General features: G+C 38.1%; 1 protein-coding gene across 8 annotated transcripts in view; it reads right to left on the bottom strand.

Annotated features, from left to right (window-relative positions):
• Positions 1-5,501: 5,501 nt before the first annotated feature.
• SEC22A (SEC22 homolog A, vesicle trafficking protein) overlaps positions 5,502-15,753 on the bottom strand; it is a 72,267-nt gene continuing 62,015 nt past the window's right edge. For 5 of the 8 annotated variants that reach the window (XM_009200121.3, XM_017955213.2, XM_017955212.3 and 2 more), the window contains exon 8: positions 5,980-6,646. In XM_009200121.3, the coding sequence (XP_009198385.1) occupies positions 6,446-6,646 (201 nt within the window). In that variant the 3' untranslated portion in view covers positions 5,980-6,445. Of the gene's footprint in view, positions 6,647-10,175; positions 10,377-15,753 lie in introns of all 8 variants that reach the window. The other 3 variants (XM_021934129.2, XM_003894020.5, XR_001899626.3) reach the window with 2 other exon arrangements.

The raw sequence follows: 15,753 nt of genomic DNA, 5'->3' as shown, positions 1-15,753 counted from the left end.
AAAGATTAAGTAATTTGCTGAGGTCACCATGCTAGTAAAAGAGAGCCAGGGATGATTCTGGCTCCAAACTCTTAAACACTGTTTTACACTGTGAAAAGTTCTCTTCTATTTTTTGGTTAATGTTTTCAGAGGGATCACAAATTCCCTAATCACCTAACAGAATTCCCATGAAATGATGTCAAGTCAAATAATCAACCTATTCTGGCATTTTGCTAGGCAAAGCAATGTTTGTAACACCCATACCACCAATAATGCTTTTATTTTCCTTATCAAGAGTCATTAATTTATATGTTAGTTTTAGTACAAGTACTAAAATGTATACTTCTTGCCCCAATAGCTAAGGTATACATAAGCTTCACTATACCTCTTGCAGCCATCTGTCCTATGTCATTCTTATAAATGTAGAGATTTTAGGAAACTATTTTATTCAACCTGGGACATCTATACTGTAGGAGTTAGCACTGACCTGATCTCTTATTACCTGTATATATATTCCTTATATATTTAAATTGTATTTCCATGTTATCCAGCTTAAAATCACATGGTAGTTAAGAACTCATCTGAGTTCTGAGTCAGATCCGGACTGAAATCCTGATGCTACCACTTGGGTTAGGTTGTGATTGTGGTCAAGTCACTTAACTTCTTCATGGCCCAGGTGGCTCATTTTCAAAAGAGACAACCTTCATAAATGCTTTCAGTGAATATGACATGCTTACCATAGTGCCTGTCACACAGCATACATTGCCATTTCCCCCTTCATGTCTGCTTCATCTGTTCACACTGCTGCTAAAACAGTAAGAACCCAGCTGTCGTAACACACACATTCCCTAAGAAGTTTCTTTCTGAGATGCACTGTGGCATAGGAAAATGAGCACCAACTTTTAAGCGACTTAAACCCAAACTCCAAATTTGAACTTCACATCCACCACTAAGTGTCATACCATACAAAGACAGGTTCCTAAGTCTTGGTTTCCTCAAATGAAAATGATATAGCGCCCCCCGCTCCACCTCATGCTGCCATAAGGATTAACTACGGAGAAGCCAGCACTGGCCCAAAAAATGAGCTAATAAGCATTCTCATTAGTCCTAGGCACTGGAGGAATTCAAAGTGCAAGGGAGAAATAGTTTGTTCATCTTTAGGTAAGATCCTTTGCAACCCAACCTCAAAGAAAAGTGCTGGTACAAAGAAGGTAAGCAAGCAAGGCAGAGCTGGGGAGGGGACACCAGGAGCAAATGGGGAGTGGAATGCCTGAGTCCTGCTTCCTGTTGTCAGATGGCGCCTGAATGTGCTTTCTGTTGGGTGATGCTTGTATAGCTGTGCTGTGAGATGCAGGAGAAAGGGGTGAATGTAAACTGTGGGTGGGTTTGGGCTGAAAATACTGTTTGTTGCCAAGGAAACACAAGAACGATTCATAAGGCTAGGATATTGATTTCAAAAACTCTGAGAACTAAGGCTGATCTCTCACTGTTTCCTAAAACCCCCAATTGTGCTGAGACAACTGATTACACACCAGCATTGCCAACGCAGAAGAAACCTGAATGCCCATGCATCAACACCACTCACCGTTAACAAGCAGAAGGATGCGCGCCATGTGGCTTCCAACCACAGTGTTTCCACGTTTCTTTTGATTTCATCTGCTAAATAACCTAGAAAACTTGGCCACTCAAGAAAGAGACATTGCAAGAGTGGCAGCCAGTTTTTCTCTTTGAAAAGCTCGATGCTTAAACAGGAGGCTGCAATCTGCCAACATTCAACAGCAGCCCCGGAACACTAATGATCAGACACCTCCAACCTTACCAGTAATGCTCAGAGTACATTCTCAGCGGACTCAGCCCTTTCGCACAAACTCAGTCATAACCCCTGGAGCCGGGTTTCTTTTGTTAACTTTTAGTGAGGATATTGCTAAAGTCAATTTAACCCTAAAATCAGATCTTATTGTACCACAGCATTTTTAGGGAGAAAGACTTTGGTTCCTTAGAGATAAGGCAGAAAAATACTATAAAGCCTTGAACATAGACAAAGAATGTGGCCCTCAAGAGTGACGTATAACTTGTGGTAAGGCTAAGTGTTCAACGTGGTTTTGAGTGGTGGCTGCTCTTGAATGTATGTGTTCTTTTACCACACACTCCACAGAAGTTCTAACTCTTACAGTGAGCCAAAAGTCTGTTAAAATAGTAACAAGGAAGGTGTACACACACACACACACTTTGTTGAGTTTCTTGGAAACCCAACAGCTCAGAGTATGGCCTTAGGTCACTTAGTAAACCTTTTGAAATAAAGGCCAAGCAATTGTCTTTTAGGGGAGCAGCTAACCTCAGGAGCCACGGAGGTTAGGTCCCTTATGACAAACTTCTGGTCTCTGTGGACCCCTTACAAAGCAGGAGTCTAATGGGGTTCCACACGCGGCCTAACAGAAATGGAGCCATCCATCTCTCCACACTAGATTCCACTGTGAAGACCACATTTACTGCAATATAAATGTGCTAATTACAAAATTGGGTAAAGGTTCTCCATGTCTTAAGGCATTTGTCTCAAATGATTTTCAAGCTTAATACTTGTTTTCAGCTTAGGATTCTTATGAAAACAAAATCCTTTATTAACCACACCTACACAAATCCCCCAAACCCTGAAATGGAAGCCTTTGAAAGTTGGCACAAGGATCCAAGGCACAATCATAACATGTACATGTGTGAAAATCGAGAATTCTGTTCATTTTAGCACTTCACAGGACCCCAGTGAGAACACCTTTACTGGAAGGCATCAGGAAAGGCTCCCCCTAAGGAACCGGTATGCTTCTGACCTACTGATAGGGCAGTGCATAACTTCTTTCCCTTCCCTTAGCCTTGGTTCCGGAAAGTTCCAGAGTCAAATTTTACATACAATAATGTATGTAAACCCTCCTTTCAATTTTCATTTGTTTTTCTTCCCTTTCTGTTCATATTTCATTAACATGGTTGTATATGTCTTTTCTTGGTATGCTGCTTCAAGTGCTTTTGGGAAAGAGGCCAGGTATTAATGTAAATACATTTCAAATACAGACCAAAAAAAAGCAAGCAAATATTGCAATTATTTTGAGTATATAAAAGAGGGTATCTTTGCTCTCATGGTATACCTTAATCAAAAAGCAGTATTGAGGAATTATCTAAATTAAAATGCACCTCTTAGGATAAAATATCCCAGCAGCAGGCCTGTACTCACCAATTTCAGAACCCCTCAATTCCTTGGCTTTACCAAGAACAGTCATATTGCCTGAATATAACACTGGTCACCTTCATTAGTTCCATGCTAGTGCAAAGAGCCCTGCACTAGATCAGGGTTGTGTGTGCTTAGCTATGTGAACTGGGTAAGTCATTACCATCTCATCACCTCTGTGTCCTCCCCCTTAGAATGAGGGCAGCTACTACTGTAGCTCCTATGCTACAAAACTCACTATGAGGAGGTAAACTCAGGCTTGTTCTTAGAAGTAAAAGTGCAATATAAAACATAAGATCATGCACCATGAAGGCCTAATGTGATTCTTTCTAAAGAGCCTAAGGACTTTTTTTTGAGACAGTCTCACTCTGTCACCCAGGCTGGAGTGCAATGGCGCGATCTTGGCTCACTGCAACCTCTGCCTCCCGGATTCAAGCGATTCTCCTGCCTCAGCCTCCCAAGTAGCTGGTACTACAGGTGCCCGCCACCACGCCTAGCTTATTTTTTTGGTATTTTTAGAAGAGAAGGGGTTTCATTATGTTGGCCAGGCTGGTCTCGAACTCCTAACCTCATGATCCACCCACCTCGAGCTCCCAAAGTGCTGGGATTACAGGCATGAGCCACCGTGCCTGGCCAGGACTTCTTTACACCAATTTCTTTTTCTAAATTCAGTTCTTTTTTTGGCAACATGATACAGGTAGGGAAATGATATAAACACGGAGATATAGGCACCAAATAATGAAACATTTCTATACATAAAACATTTATACTTTTCATTTTTTTACATTAAGATGTAAACATCCTCTTATTCAAAATAGCCAGTGAAAAAATAAAAACAAAAACAAAGTAAGCCTTTAAAAATAGTTGGTGAGGAGTTTTCAAGTGTTCTTGCTGAATGTATCTGAATACCAAACATTGTAACTGGTCAATTCAATGACAAGGAGGTAGCTCCTAAACCAAACCAGTGCGAGCTGTGTCAATACAGAGCCAAATCTCAATTAACCAGAACGCTCCAACTTCCCTATTTACAAGAAAACTGTTTTAACCATTAGTTTAGAAATTTTTTTTTTTTTTTTTGAGACAGAGTCTTGCTCTGTTGGCCAGGCTGGAGTGCAGTGGCATGATCTTGGCTCACTGCAACCTCTACCTCCTGGGTTCAAGCGATTCTCCTGCCTCAGCCTCCCGAGTAGCTGGGACTAAAGGGACGCACCACCGTGCCCAGCTTTTTGTATTTTTAGTAGAGATGAGGTTTCACCATGTTGGCCAGGCTAGTTCTCAAACTCCCAGTCTCAAGTGATCTGCCTGCCTCAGCCTCCCAATGTGCTGGGATTACAGGCGCGAGCCACCGTGCCTGGCTTGACAACCTTTCTAAATTGAACCACTTCACTTTCCTGGCTACAAAATGCCCAACACAATTCAATGGTGTTCTGATGATTCAGGATATTGTGATGCCTTGGGGTATCTCTCAGAATATGTATACTTTTGTTAGAGCAGAAAACTGGAGCAAACTATAGTTTCCTGTTTTACATGAATCCCTGATATCATAAGCTTACCGTCTTTTTACCTCACTCTCCTAAAAGGAGGGTGCAGACTAACATTCTAGTTAAGCAAGATTTTACAGTTCTAGACATATCCACAAATACTGGTTCACGCAAACAAGACAGTTCACTAACTTTACCCTCTGGACTATTTCTTCTAATTAATCAATATGCCCAGTAACAACAATTACAATGTAATGGGATCTGTTTTTCTGGATGATACCCAATTTCAGCATCCTTTGAATTCCTTGTTTGAAATATTTTCTTTAAAAAACAAAGGAAAATCACTCATGAAGATGACTTCCAAAACCATGAGAGTTACAGATTTTGCTAATGGAATCACACTGTGCTTCCTATATTATTAATTCATAACTGCTTAAACAATCTTTAAAACGTTATCAAAAAGCAAGTAAGTTATCTCACATACTAGGGGCTTAATTCCTCAAAGCCATAAAATAATGAGTTGCTAGGAAAGCTACCTTCTGATTCTTAGTACAGTCAAGCATTTCCATAGTGCAGGACCCATGCCACTGGTGGCAAACAAGATGTCTTTAAGTGGTGCACAACACAGAATAATGCTGAATCACAATGAGAACGTCATTCCCTTTACAGTTTCCTTTCATCCTCTGACTATTCCAGAGACAGTGCCTCATGCTGGTGCTGGTAACATCTCCCTCACTGCCACAAAGCGCGAGCCTAAGATTCGGAGCCTTTCTAGGCATTAGTTTCTAGCTAGAACTGAAAAACATTTTTTGTGTTCGTCTTATTTATTTTGTGGTTACCTTTTATTTACGGCAAACTGATACTGGTTTTCCACTTGGAGCAGGATTCGTTTTTTAAAAAAACTTTAAAATATAAAAGATAAATATTAAGAAAATAATACAAGTAGTACTCAAGAGACTGAAGTTTGGGAAACAACGGCTATAGTCTAACGAGTCATAGTTTTTAGACATGATTTCAAAAGAAACAATAAACATGGATTAGAAAGGAAACATCCATTACTGTATTTTCAATACTTGTGATGTTCCAGAGACGAGCTCATCACAGCCTTCTTCTACATCAGGTGATTTCCAGAGTTAAGATTCAAGCAAAAATATAAGAGTAAAAAGAACCAATTTCACACCATCTTGGACTTTATAAACTCTTAGTACCATAAATGTGCACATCTGATGTCTATATTGATACCAGATAAATATCAAAATATTTCAAAGCAAAGAAAATATTTGCACATTGCAACAATGTAAAATCTGATATTTATCACAGTCATTTATTTAAAACATAAACTTTCCAATTTCTGCAGCTTTTTATTTGGTCTATACTAATGCCTCACAAAGGCAAACTCAGATTGTAGAGTTCCTCCTGCCTGGTCCTCAGAGCAATACCACATCTATTTTCCAAACTCTTCAGGAAGGATTCAGGACCGCTGGCCAAGTCTTCCAATGGCATACGACTGTTCTTCCACTGTTACGGCCTTGAAGAGAGAAATCTTCTCCTCTGAATGATAATTTCATGGCCAGCATTCTTCTGAGAGGACTTTTCCTAGAAGGTCTTCCATGCTCACAGGCACGCCATGCTGATTTTAAAAAAGGAAAGTTCGAGAGAAAGAAAGCAGAGCTTCTCCTTTGTGGGGAACAGCTTCTTCATCACAGTGGCAGTTATGATATGTTCCCTCCTTTTTCCCCTGAAGCCAAGGCAATAGATCTGAAGGATGGTGTCAGACATCATAATCGGGAGCCTTGCCCTGGGCTTGCCTTAGCCAGATCTGTAGTGTAACAAATGCTCCCACAGTCACATGAAAGAAAAGCTGCCAGAGGTTGCGCAGTTCATAGAGATACATGTTGCATAGACATATTAAGCCAAAAGTCAAAAAAGATTTGACATTCCTCCAGCCGGTGTAGTAGACAAGTAAATAACACTGTTCAAAATATAAAAATGAAAGATGATTAGTGTTACAGGAAAAGAAACAGGTATTTCTAATATAAAATTGTAACAGGCCAGAGAGTAAAATACAAGAATGGATAAGGTTATTTTTTTATCTAGGGATAAGATAATGTAGCATATATCTAAGACATTCAGCTATGAAAGTTCCACAGTTTGAAAGGGACATAGACTTTTCCTCTTACGTTTTTCATTTTTCAGAAGAAAAGCATTTTGTATCATATTTTAAATGGAAGTGCAATGGAATGATTCCCTTGTAAACAGGCTGGGCAAATTCCCCATGGTGACAGGCAACTAAGAAGCATTCCCAGGGTCTGCAGGGGTTCCATTCTCACCCAGGAAAATACAAAAAGTGCATACAAGCTATTCTACAAAATGGACTCTTCTATAACCTGAGTCTGAGTATTAATGAAATCCACAACATTTTACTAGTCCCCCAGTGAACACAAGGAACTATGCTAGGTACAGCATCTGACTGAACATTTGAGGGAGAATTCACTCAACAAATATTTACTGAGGGCCTGCTACAAGTCAGGCATTGTTCTTCAGTTGTGAGTAAAACAAAGCCCTTGCTCATATAGATATTAAATTTTAATGGAGAAAAATTATAGATGTATTTTAAATACGTAATATCAAATAGTTATGTCTTGAAAAAGAGATAGCAGGAAAAAGGGATAGAGAAGGATAAGAATGATAGTGGGTGCTATTTTAGATGAAACAGTAAAGAAAGTACTCCCCCTCACTGCCCCTGCTTATCCTCACATTCACCCTTTACTGCTTTATTTTTCTCCACAACATACTATAAACATACTTGAGAAATGTGCTTATTTTGTTTGTCATCCATAGGCTTTCAATAGAATCTATGTTTCATGAGGGGTGAGATTTTTTACTGTTATTTCCTCATTTATCTCCAGTGCCCAGAACAGTGCCTGGGACACAGTAAGTGCTCAATGTGTTGAGTGAATAAACTGTTTTCTAGAAGATGTCTAAAACTCACAACCTGGTAAGTGTAGGAATCACAAAGTCTAAGGAGAGAGGCCCAGGTCTCTCTGGGGAACTGTATCCAGGCTTCAGAATGGGAAGGACATTCCAGTGTCTGTTACAATGCAGAAAGAATGTGGAAATGTTCTGTTAAATATGTTTAGTTCTTATATAAATTTGGACTGTTTACTTAAGAAGAAGACTGCTAAGGCCGGGCGCGGTGGCTCAAGCCTGTAATCCCAGCACTTTGGGAGGCCGAGATGGGCGGATCACGAGGTCAGGAGATCGAGACCATCCTGGCTAACACGGTGAAACCCCATCTCTACTAAAAATACAAAAAACTAGCCGGGCGAGGTGGCAGGCGCCTGTAGTCCCAGCTACTCGGGAGGCTGAGGCAGGAGAATGGCGTGAACCCGGGAGGCGGAGCTTGCAGTGAGCTGAGATCCGGCCACTGTACTCCAGCCTGGGCGGCAGAGCAAGACTCCGTCTCAAAAAAAAAAAAAAAAAAGAAGAAGACTGCTATCCAAGCAAAATGAATTGGAAGTATTTATCAGTGATTTTCATCACATAAGATTGAAGAAATAGAAAAAAATAGCTTTTTCTTTTGAAATAATTTTAGACTTATAGATGCAAAAATAGTTCCTGTATACTCTTCACCCTGTTCCCAGTTATCCTCTTATTTAATCATAGTATAATCATCATGTAATCATGTAATCATCATGCAATCATAGTATCCTCATCAAACCAGGAGATGAACATTGATTCAATACTCTTAGCTAATCTACAGACTTTATTCAGATTTTGCCAACTGTCCCACTAGATTTCTGGTCCAGAATCTAATCTGGGATTCTGTATTGCATTAGTTGTCATGTCTATTCCAATCTGTAACAGCCCCTCCATCTTTTTTAAACAAAAAAAAGTTTCATGTCCTTGACAGTCCTGAAGAGTAGTAATCAGTTATGTTGTAGGAATGTCCCTCAACTTGGGTGTGTCTGATGTTTTGTCAAGATTGAAATGAGGTTATACAATTTTGGCAAGAATCCCACAGAGGTGATATGCAATACATGTTACTACATGTTAAATTAGATCACTTAATAAGGTGGTATCTATTCTCTTTGCAATTATTGTCTTTGGGGCAGGGAGTTGAGATTATGTGAATATCTTATCTTATCATACTTTTGCCCATTAATTTTAGTATCCATTAATGATTCTTGCCTGCAACAATGATTACTGTGGTGTTCGCTTAATGGTGATTTTATATTTCCAGTTTTTATCTATACTTATTGCTTGGAATGCTACTGTAAAAATGAGCTAGCTTTTCCAGTAATTAAAAAAATATATATATATATATATATTTAATTCATGGTTTTCCAGGGCTTTTTAAAATAATGGGTCTCTACCCCACATAATACTTATTACAAAGAAGAAAAAGATATCTTTGCAATGGGGATCTGGTAGACACCATCTTAACCAAATGATTAAACTTATCACGTTTCCTGACTGAAGCAACAAGAGATATTCAACCCATATAGCACTGTTGCCAGAATATTCCACCTTAATCTAATCACGAGGAACAGAGACTAATCCAGATTGTGGGTCATTCTATATGGTACTTGCCTGAACCCTTAAAAAAGTCAGTGTTATGAAAGACAAAACCAAAATAAAACAGAACAACAACAAAAAGGCTGGGAGACTGTATCACAGACCAAAAACTACACGACAATCAAATGAAATGCATAATCCTGGATCGGGGAAATATAACCACAGAAAACATTTTGGAGACAACTGAAATAATCTGAATAGGAATCCTATATTAGATAACATTGTATCAATGTTAAATTTTTAGACGTGATATGAAGTCCTGGCTACGTAGAAAGATGTCTGTGTTCTCAGAAGATACATCATGAAGTATTTTAAGGTAACAAATATCATGTCTGTATCTTACTTTAAAAACAACTGCTCAGGGACTTCTGTTTCTGGGAAGACGGAGCAGACACACTTTTCCCTATTTCTCCCACTAAGTATAAATAAAAACACTGGACATTATATGTAAAACAAGCATAAGAAGACTGAACTGTGGAGGAAAAGCAGACAAATAAAGGATCTTGAGATCCAAGAATGACACAGTGGTAGGTTCTCTGAGTTTTCTTTTTTGCTTCATATATCCCAGACTTGGAGCTGAAGAAGCCGGCAACTAGAAATGCCAATGCATGCATATCAAAACAACCAACCAACAACAAAAAAAACCCCTCAGTAACTCAGTAAGATCTTGCTCTCTCTGGTAAAAGACCAGGAAAGCGGCACCTTAGCAAGACAGAAAACTTTTAAACAGTAACTATTATACTCTAGCCAAACATCACACAAAAAAACCTGTGACCCACCCATACCCACACCATCAAATGTTGAGAGCCTAGAACATTGTAAGCAGATGTTCTAACCCTTCAGCGTGGCTTCAGAGACGGCAGGTAGAAGCCAGGACTTTCGTTCTCACTAGATGGCAATGAATCCCTCCTCTACCCTCTTACTGTGGTATCAGTGGAGAACACGTGGGACTCTGGACATCCATCTTCACTTGACAGTAATAAGATAATTCATTTCTCATCAGTAACAAGACAGTGGGATTCTCATCAGAAACCACAGAGGCCAGAAAAAAAGTAGAACATTTCTCAAGGGCTGAAAGAAAAAAACGCTGCCAAATTCAGAATTCTGTATTCAACAAAAATATCCTTTAGGAATAAAAGGAAAATAAAAACATTTATCAGATGAAAGATTAAGATAATTTGTTGCTAGCAGATCTACCATAAAAGAATGGTTAGAGGAAGCTCTCTAAATAGAAAGAAAACAATAAGATGGAATCTTGAAATGTGGGGAAAGAAAAAAGGACATGGTATGCAAAAATATGGGTAAATACAATAGGCTTTCATTTTCCTCTTGAGTTTTCCAAATTATGTTTGATGGTTAAAACAAAAATCATTATAACACTGGCTGATGTGGTTCTAAATATATGTGGAGGAAATATCTGAGCCAATTATAAATAGGGGAGAGCAAAAACACATCTAGGGAGATAAGGTGTCTTGAACTAGTAAAATGTCGACACCAGAAGACCATAAAGAGTTAAGTATGTATTACGTGATGCCTACAGCAATCATTTAAAAAGCTACACAAATAGATATACTAAAAAATACCACAGATAAACTGAAATGGAATTCTTTTAAAATGTTAAAGTAACCTACAGGAAAATAAAGAAAAAAAAAAAAAGAAAAATGAAAAAAACAAAACAAAAAATAAGCCCTAACATATCCATAATTACATTAACTATAAATGACTTAAGTACAGCAATGAAAAGACAGAGATTGGCAGGGTGGATTAAAAAACATGAATCAACTCTATGCTGTCTGTCAGAAACTCTCTTTAAATAACATAGGAAAGTTAAAAGTAAAGGATGGAAAAGGATATATCATATAAACAGTAATCAAAAGAAAGCAAAAGTGTCTATATTGATACCAGATAAATATCAAAATATTTCAAAGCAAAGAAAACAAACGGGGACAGAGAGGAACATATATAATGATAAATGGGCCCATCCACCAAGAAGACACAGCAATCCTAAATGTGTACGAACAAAACAACATAGCTACAAAATACATGAAGCAATAGAACTGAAATACAAAATGGAAAAATCTATAATCCAATACTCTTTTCTAGCCAACTGGTATAACACTAGACAGAAAATCAGCAAGAATATAGAACTTGAAAATACCAAGCAACACGATCTAAACATTTACAGAACACACTCACCCAATAACAGCAGAATACACATTCTGTTGAAGTGGCTATGGAACATATAACAAGACAGACCATACTTTGGGGCCATAAAAAAACCTCAACAAATTTAAAAGAAGTGAAATCACACAATGTGTGTTCTCTGATCACAATGGAATCAAACTAGAAATCAGTAATGGTAAGATAACAAGAAAATCTTCAAACATTTAGAAGAGAAACGATGCAATTCTAAATAATCCACAGGTCAAAGAGGAAGTCTTAAGGAAATTTTAAAAATTATTAAGAGAAAATGAAAATAAAACATACCAAATTTATGGAATACAGCTAAAGAAGTGCTAAGATGGAAATCTTTAGGAGTTAGTGCATACATTATAAAAAAGAAAATTCTCAAACCAATCATGTAAGCGCCTACTTCAAGAACCCAGAAAAAGAACAAAATAAATGCAAAGCAGGCATATGGAAGAAAATAGTAAAGATAAAAGCAGAAATCAATAAAATTGAAACCAGAAAAACAGCAGGAAAAAACAAAGAAACAAAGATCTGGCTCTTGAAAAGATCAATAAAATTAACAAGTAAGACTGACAAAGAAAAAGACAGAACATGCAAATTACCATTATCAGGAATGAAACAGGGGATATCACTACAGACCCTGCAGACATCAAAAGGCCAATAAGAGAATACTACAACCAACTGTAAACATATAAGTTTGATAACTTAGATAACATGGACCATTTCCTCAAAAAACACAAACTACCATAAATTCACTCAACATGAAACATAATTTGAATAGTTCTATAACTACTAAGAAAATTTATGACCTATTATACTGCTACAGTAATCAACACTATGTTGTCGTACTGGTGGAAGGATAGACAAAAAAATCAATGCAACAAAATACAGAACCCGGAAATAATCTCACACAAGTATGTCCAGCTGATTTTTTACGAAGGTGTAAAAGCAATTTAATGGAGGAAAAAAAAATTGCCTTTGCCATAGATGGTGCTGGAACAATATAGACAAAGGAACCTTGATTTAAGCTATCTAAGTCTCACATCTCATACAAAAATTAACTCAAAATGGATCACAAATGTAAAATATAAAACTGTAATAAAAGGTCTAGAAAAAACATAGTAGAGAAACTTAGGTTAGGCAAAGAGCTCTTAGACTTGACCACCACAAGCATGACCAATAAAAGGAAAAATTAATCAACTGAACTTTATCAAAATTAAAAACTTTTTTCTGTGAAGAACCCTGTTAAGAGGATGAAAAGACAAGATACAGACTGATCTGAAACTATTTTTTTTTTAACATAGACTGGGAAAGGATATCTGCACACTTCCTTTCTGACAAAGGATTAATATCTAGAATATATAGCTGTCCCCAGTATCCATAGGTTTCAGGACCTCCCTCAGATATCAACATTTGTGGATGTTCAAGTCTCTGACATAAAATGGCACAATATTTGCATTTAACTCTTATCCACATCCTATTGTATACTTTAAATAATCTCTAGATTACTTATAATACCTAATACAATGTAAATGCTATTATACTATATTCTTTAGGGAATGACAAAAAATAAAAGTCTGTACATGTTTAGTATGGATGCAATATTTTTCCAAGTATTTTCAATTCATGGTTGGTTTAATCCACAAATGCAGAACCCACAAATATAAAGGGTCAATTGTATGAAAAACTCTAAGAAAAACAGTGAAAAAACAAAGAATCCAATTAGAAAATAAGCAAGGCCGGGCACGGTGGCTCACGCCTATAATCCTAGCACTTTGGGAGGCCGAGGTGGGTGGATCACCTGAGGTTAGGAGTTCAAGACCAGCCTGGTCAACATGGTGAAACCCCATCTCTACAAAACAAAAAACAAAAAATTAGCTGGGCATGATGGCGGGTGCCTGTAATCCTAGCTACTCAGGAGGCTAAGGCAGAAGAATCGCTTAAACCCGGGAGGCAGAGGTTGCAGTGAGCCGAGAGCATGCCATTGCACTTCAGCCTGGGTGACAGAGCGAGACTCTGTCTTAAAAAAAAATAATAAAAAATAAAAAATAAAAAGATGTAGACATTTCACTGAAGATAATATACAAATGAAAAACACATGAAACAATGTTTAGCATCATTAGCTAATGATGTTAAACAATACAAGTTAAAACCACAATGAGCTATCACCACACAAGAGTGGCTAAAATAAAAAATAGTGACAATACCAAATGTTGGTGAGGATGCAGAGAAACTAGATCACTCACACATTGCTGGAGGGAATGTAAAATGGTACAGCTACTCTGGAAAACAGTTTTTCAGTTTCTTAATAAAACTACCACATAACCTGGCAATTGTACTCCTAGGCATTTATCCCAAAGAAGTGAAGACTTATGTCCGCACAAAAACCTCCACATAAATGTTTATAGCAGTTTTATAATAGCCAATATTTTAAAACAACTCAGATATCCTTCAATAAGTAAATGAAGCTGGATGTTGTGGCTCACACCTGTAACCCTAGAGCTTTGTAGGGGCTGAGGTGGGAGGATTGTTTAAGGCCAGGAGTCCAAGACCAGCCTGGGCAACATAGCAAGACCCCATCTCTACAAAAATAAATTAGAGAATTAGCTGGGTGTGGTGACACAAACCTATAGTCCTATCTACTCAGGAGTTTGAGCCCAGTTCAAAGCTGCAGTGAGGCTATGATTGCACTACTGCACTCTAGCCTAGGTGACAGAGCAAGACCCTGTCTTTAAAAAAAAAAAAAAGGAACAAATCATTGATACATATCATGGAATACTACTCAGCAATAAAAAGCAACAAATAATTGATTATGCAACAACTTGGCTCAATCTCCAGAGAATTATGCTGAGTGAAAAAAATGCCTATCTGGCTCATGTCTGTAATCCCAGCACTTTGGGAGGCTGAGGTGGGCGGATCACGAGGTCAGAAGTTCAAGACCAGCCTGACCAACATGGTGAAACTCCATCGCTACTAAAAATACAAAAATTAGCCAAGCATGGTGGCACATGCCTGTAATCCCAGCTACTCAGGATGCTGAGGCAGGAGAACTGCTTGAACCCAGGAGGCGGAGGTTGCAGTGAGCCAAGATTTGGCCACTGCACTCCAGCTTGGGTGACAGAGCAAGACTCCGTCCCCCAAACAAATAAACAAACAAACAAACAACAACAACAAAATGCATACCACAAAAGGTTACTGTTACAGACTAAATGTTTGTGTCCTCTCTAAATTCAAATGTTGAAGCCCTTAATCCCTAATGTGATGGTATTAGGAGCTGGGGCCTTTGGGAGGTAATTAGGTTTAGACAAAGTCATGAGGGCGGAGCCCCCATAATGGAATCAATGACCATGTAAGAGGAGGAAGAGATTTCAGCACTTTCTCTGTGTGAGGATATACTAAGAAGGCAGCCTTCTGCAAGCCAGGAAAAGGGCCCTCAGCAAGAACGTGATCTGCCAGTTATCTGGAACTTGGACTTCCCAGATTCCAGAACTATGAGAAAGAAACGTCTGTTGTTTAAGCCACCCAATCTATGGTATTTTCTTATAGCATTCTGAACTATGCCAGTTATATACTATATAATTTCATTTATATAATGTCCTTAAAATGAGAAAATTCTAGAAATGGAGAACTTGTTAGTAATTGCCAGAGATTAAGGAGGGGTTAGATTAAGGAAGTGGATACGGCGTCCATGAGGGATCCCTGTGGGGAGAGGAATGTTCTGTATCTTGACTATATCAGTACCAATACTCTGGTTGTGATACTGTTTTACATAGTTTTGCAAGATGATAACATTGGGGGAAACCAGGTAAAGAGTACATAAGATCTCTCTTGCAACGCCATGTAAATCTGCAATTATCCCAAAATAAAAAGTTTAATTAGAAAAACTTTACCCATACACATATGTCTGAAACTTACTTTATAAATAACAACAGAAGCTCCTTGGCTTATGATAGGGTCACATCCTGATATAGTCATTATAAGTTGAAAATATCCTAGGTTAAAAATGTATTTAATACAATTAACCTACCAAACATCATAGCTTAGCCTAGCCTACCTTAAACACGCTCAAAACTTTGGCCTACAGTTGGGCAAAATCATCTAATACAAAGCCTGTTTTATTAAAATATGTTCATTGTCTCCTATAATTTATTGAATAGTGTGCTGAAAACCAGCATGGTCATGTGAGTACCTGAAACATAGCTTCTACTGAATGCATATCACTTTTGCATCATTATAAAGTTAAAAAAGTTCCAGTCGGGGATGGTCTGTTTATACACGCCATGCGCACACACATATAAAGAGGGAGTGAGA

This window comes from Papio anubis, chromosome 2 (genome assembly GCF_008728515.1).
Source record: "Papio anubis isolate 15944 chromosome 2, Panubis1.0, whole genome shotgun sequence".
NCBI classification, from domain to species: domain Eukaryota; kingdom Metazoa; phylum Chordata; class Mammalia; order Primates; family Cercopithecidae; genus Papio; species Papio anubis.
The sequence above is the reverse complement of the archived record's forward strand: the minus strand, read 5'-3'. Positions and strand labels throughout refer to the sequence as shown.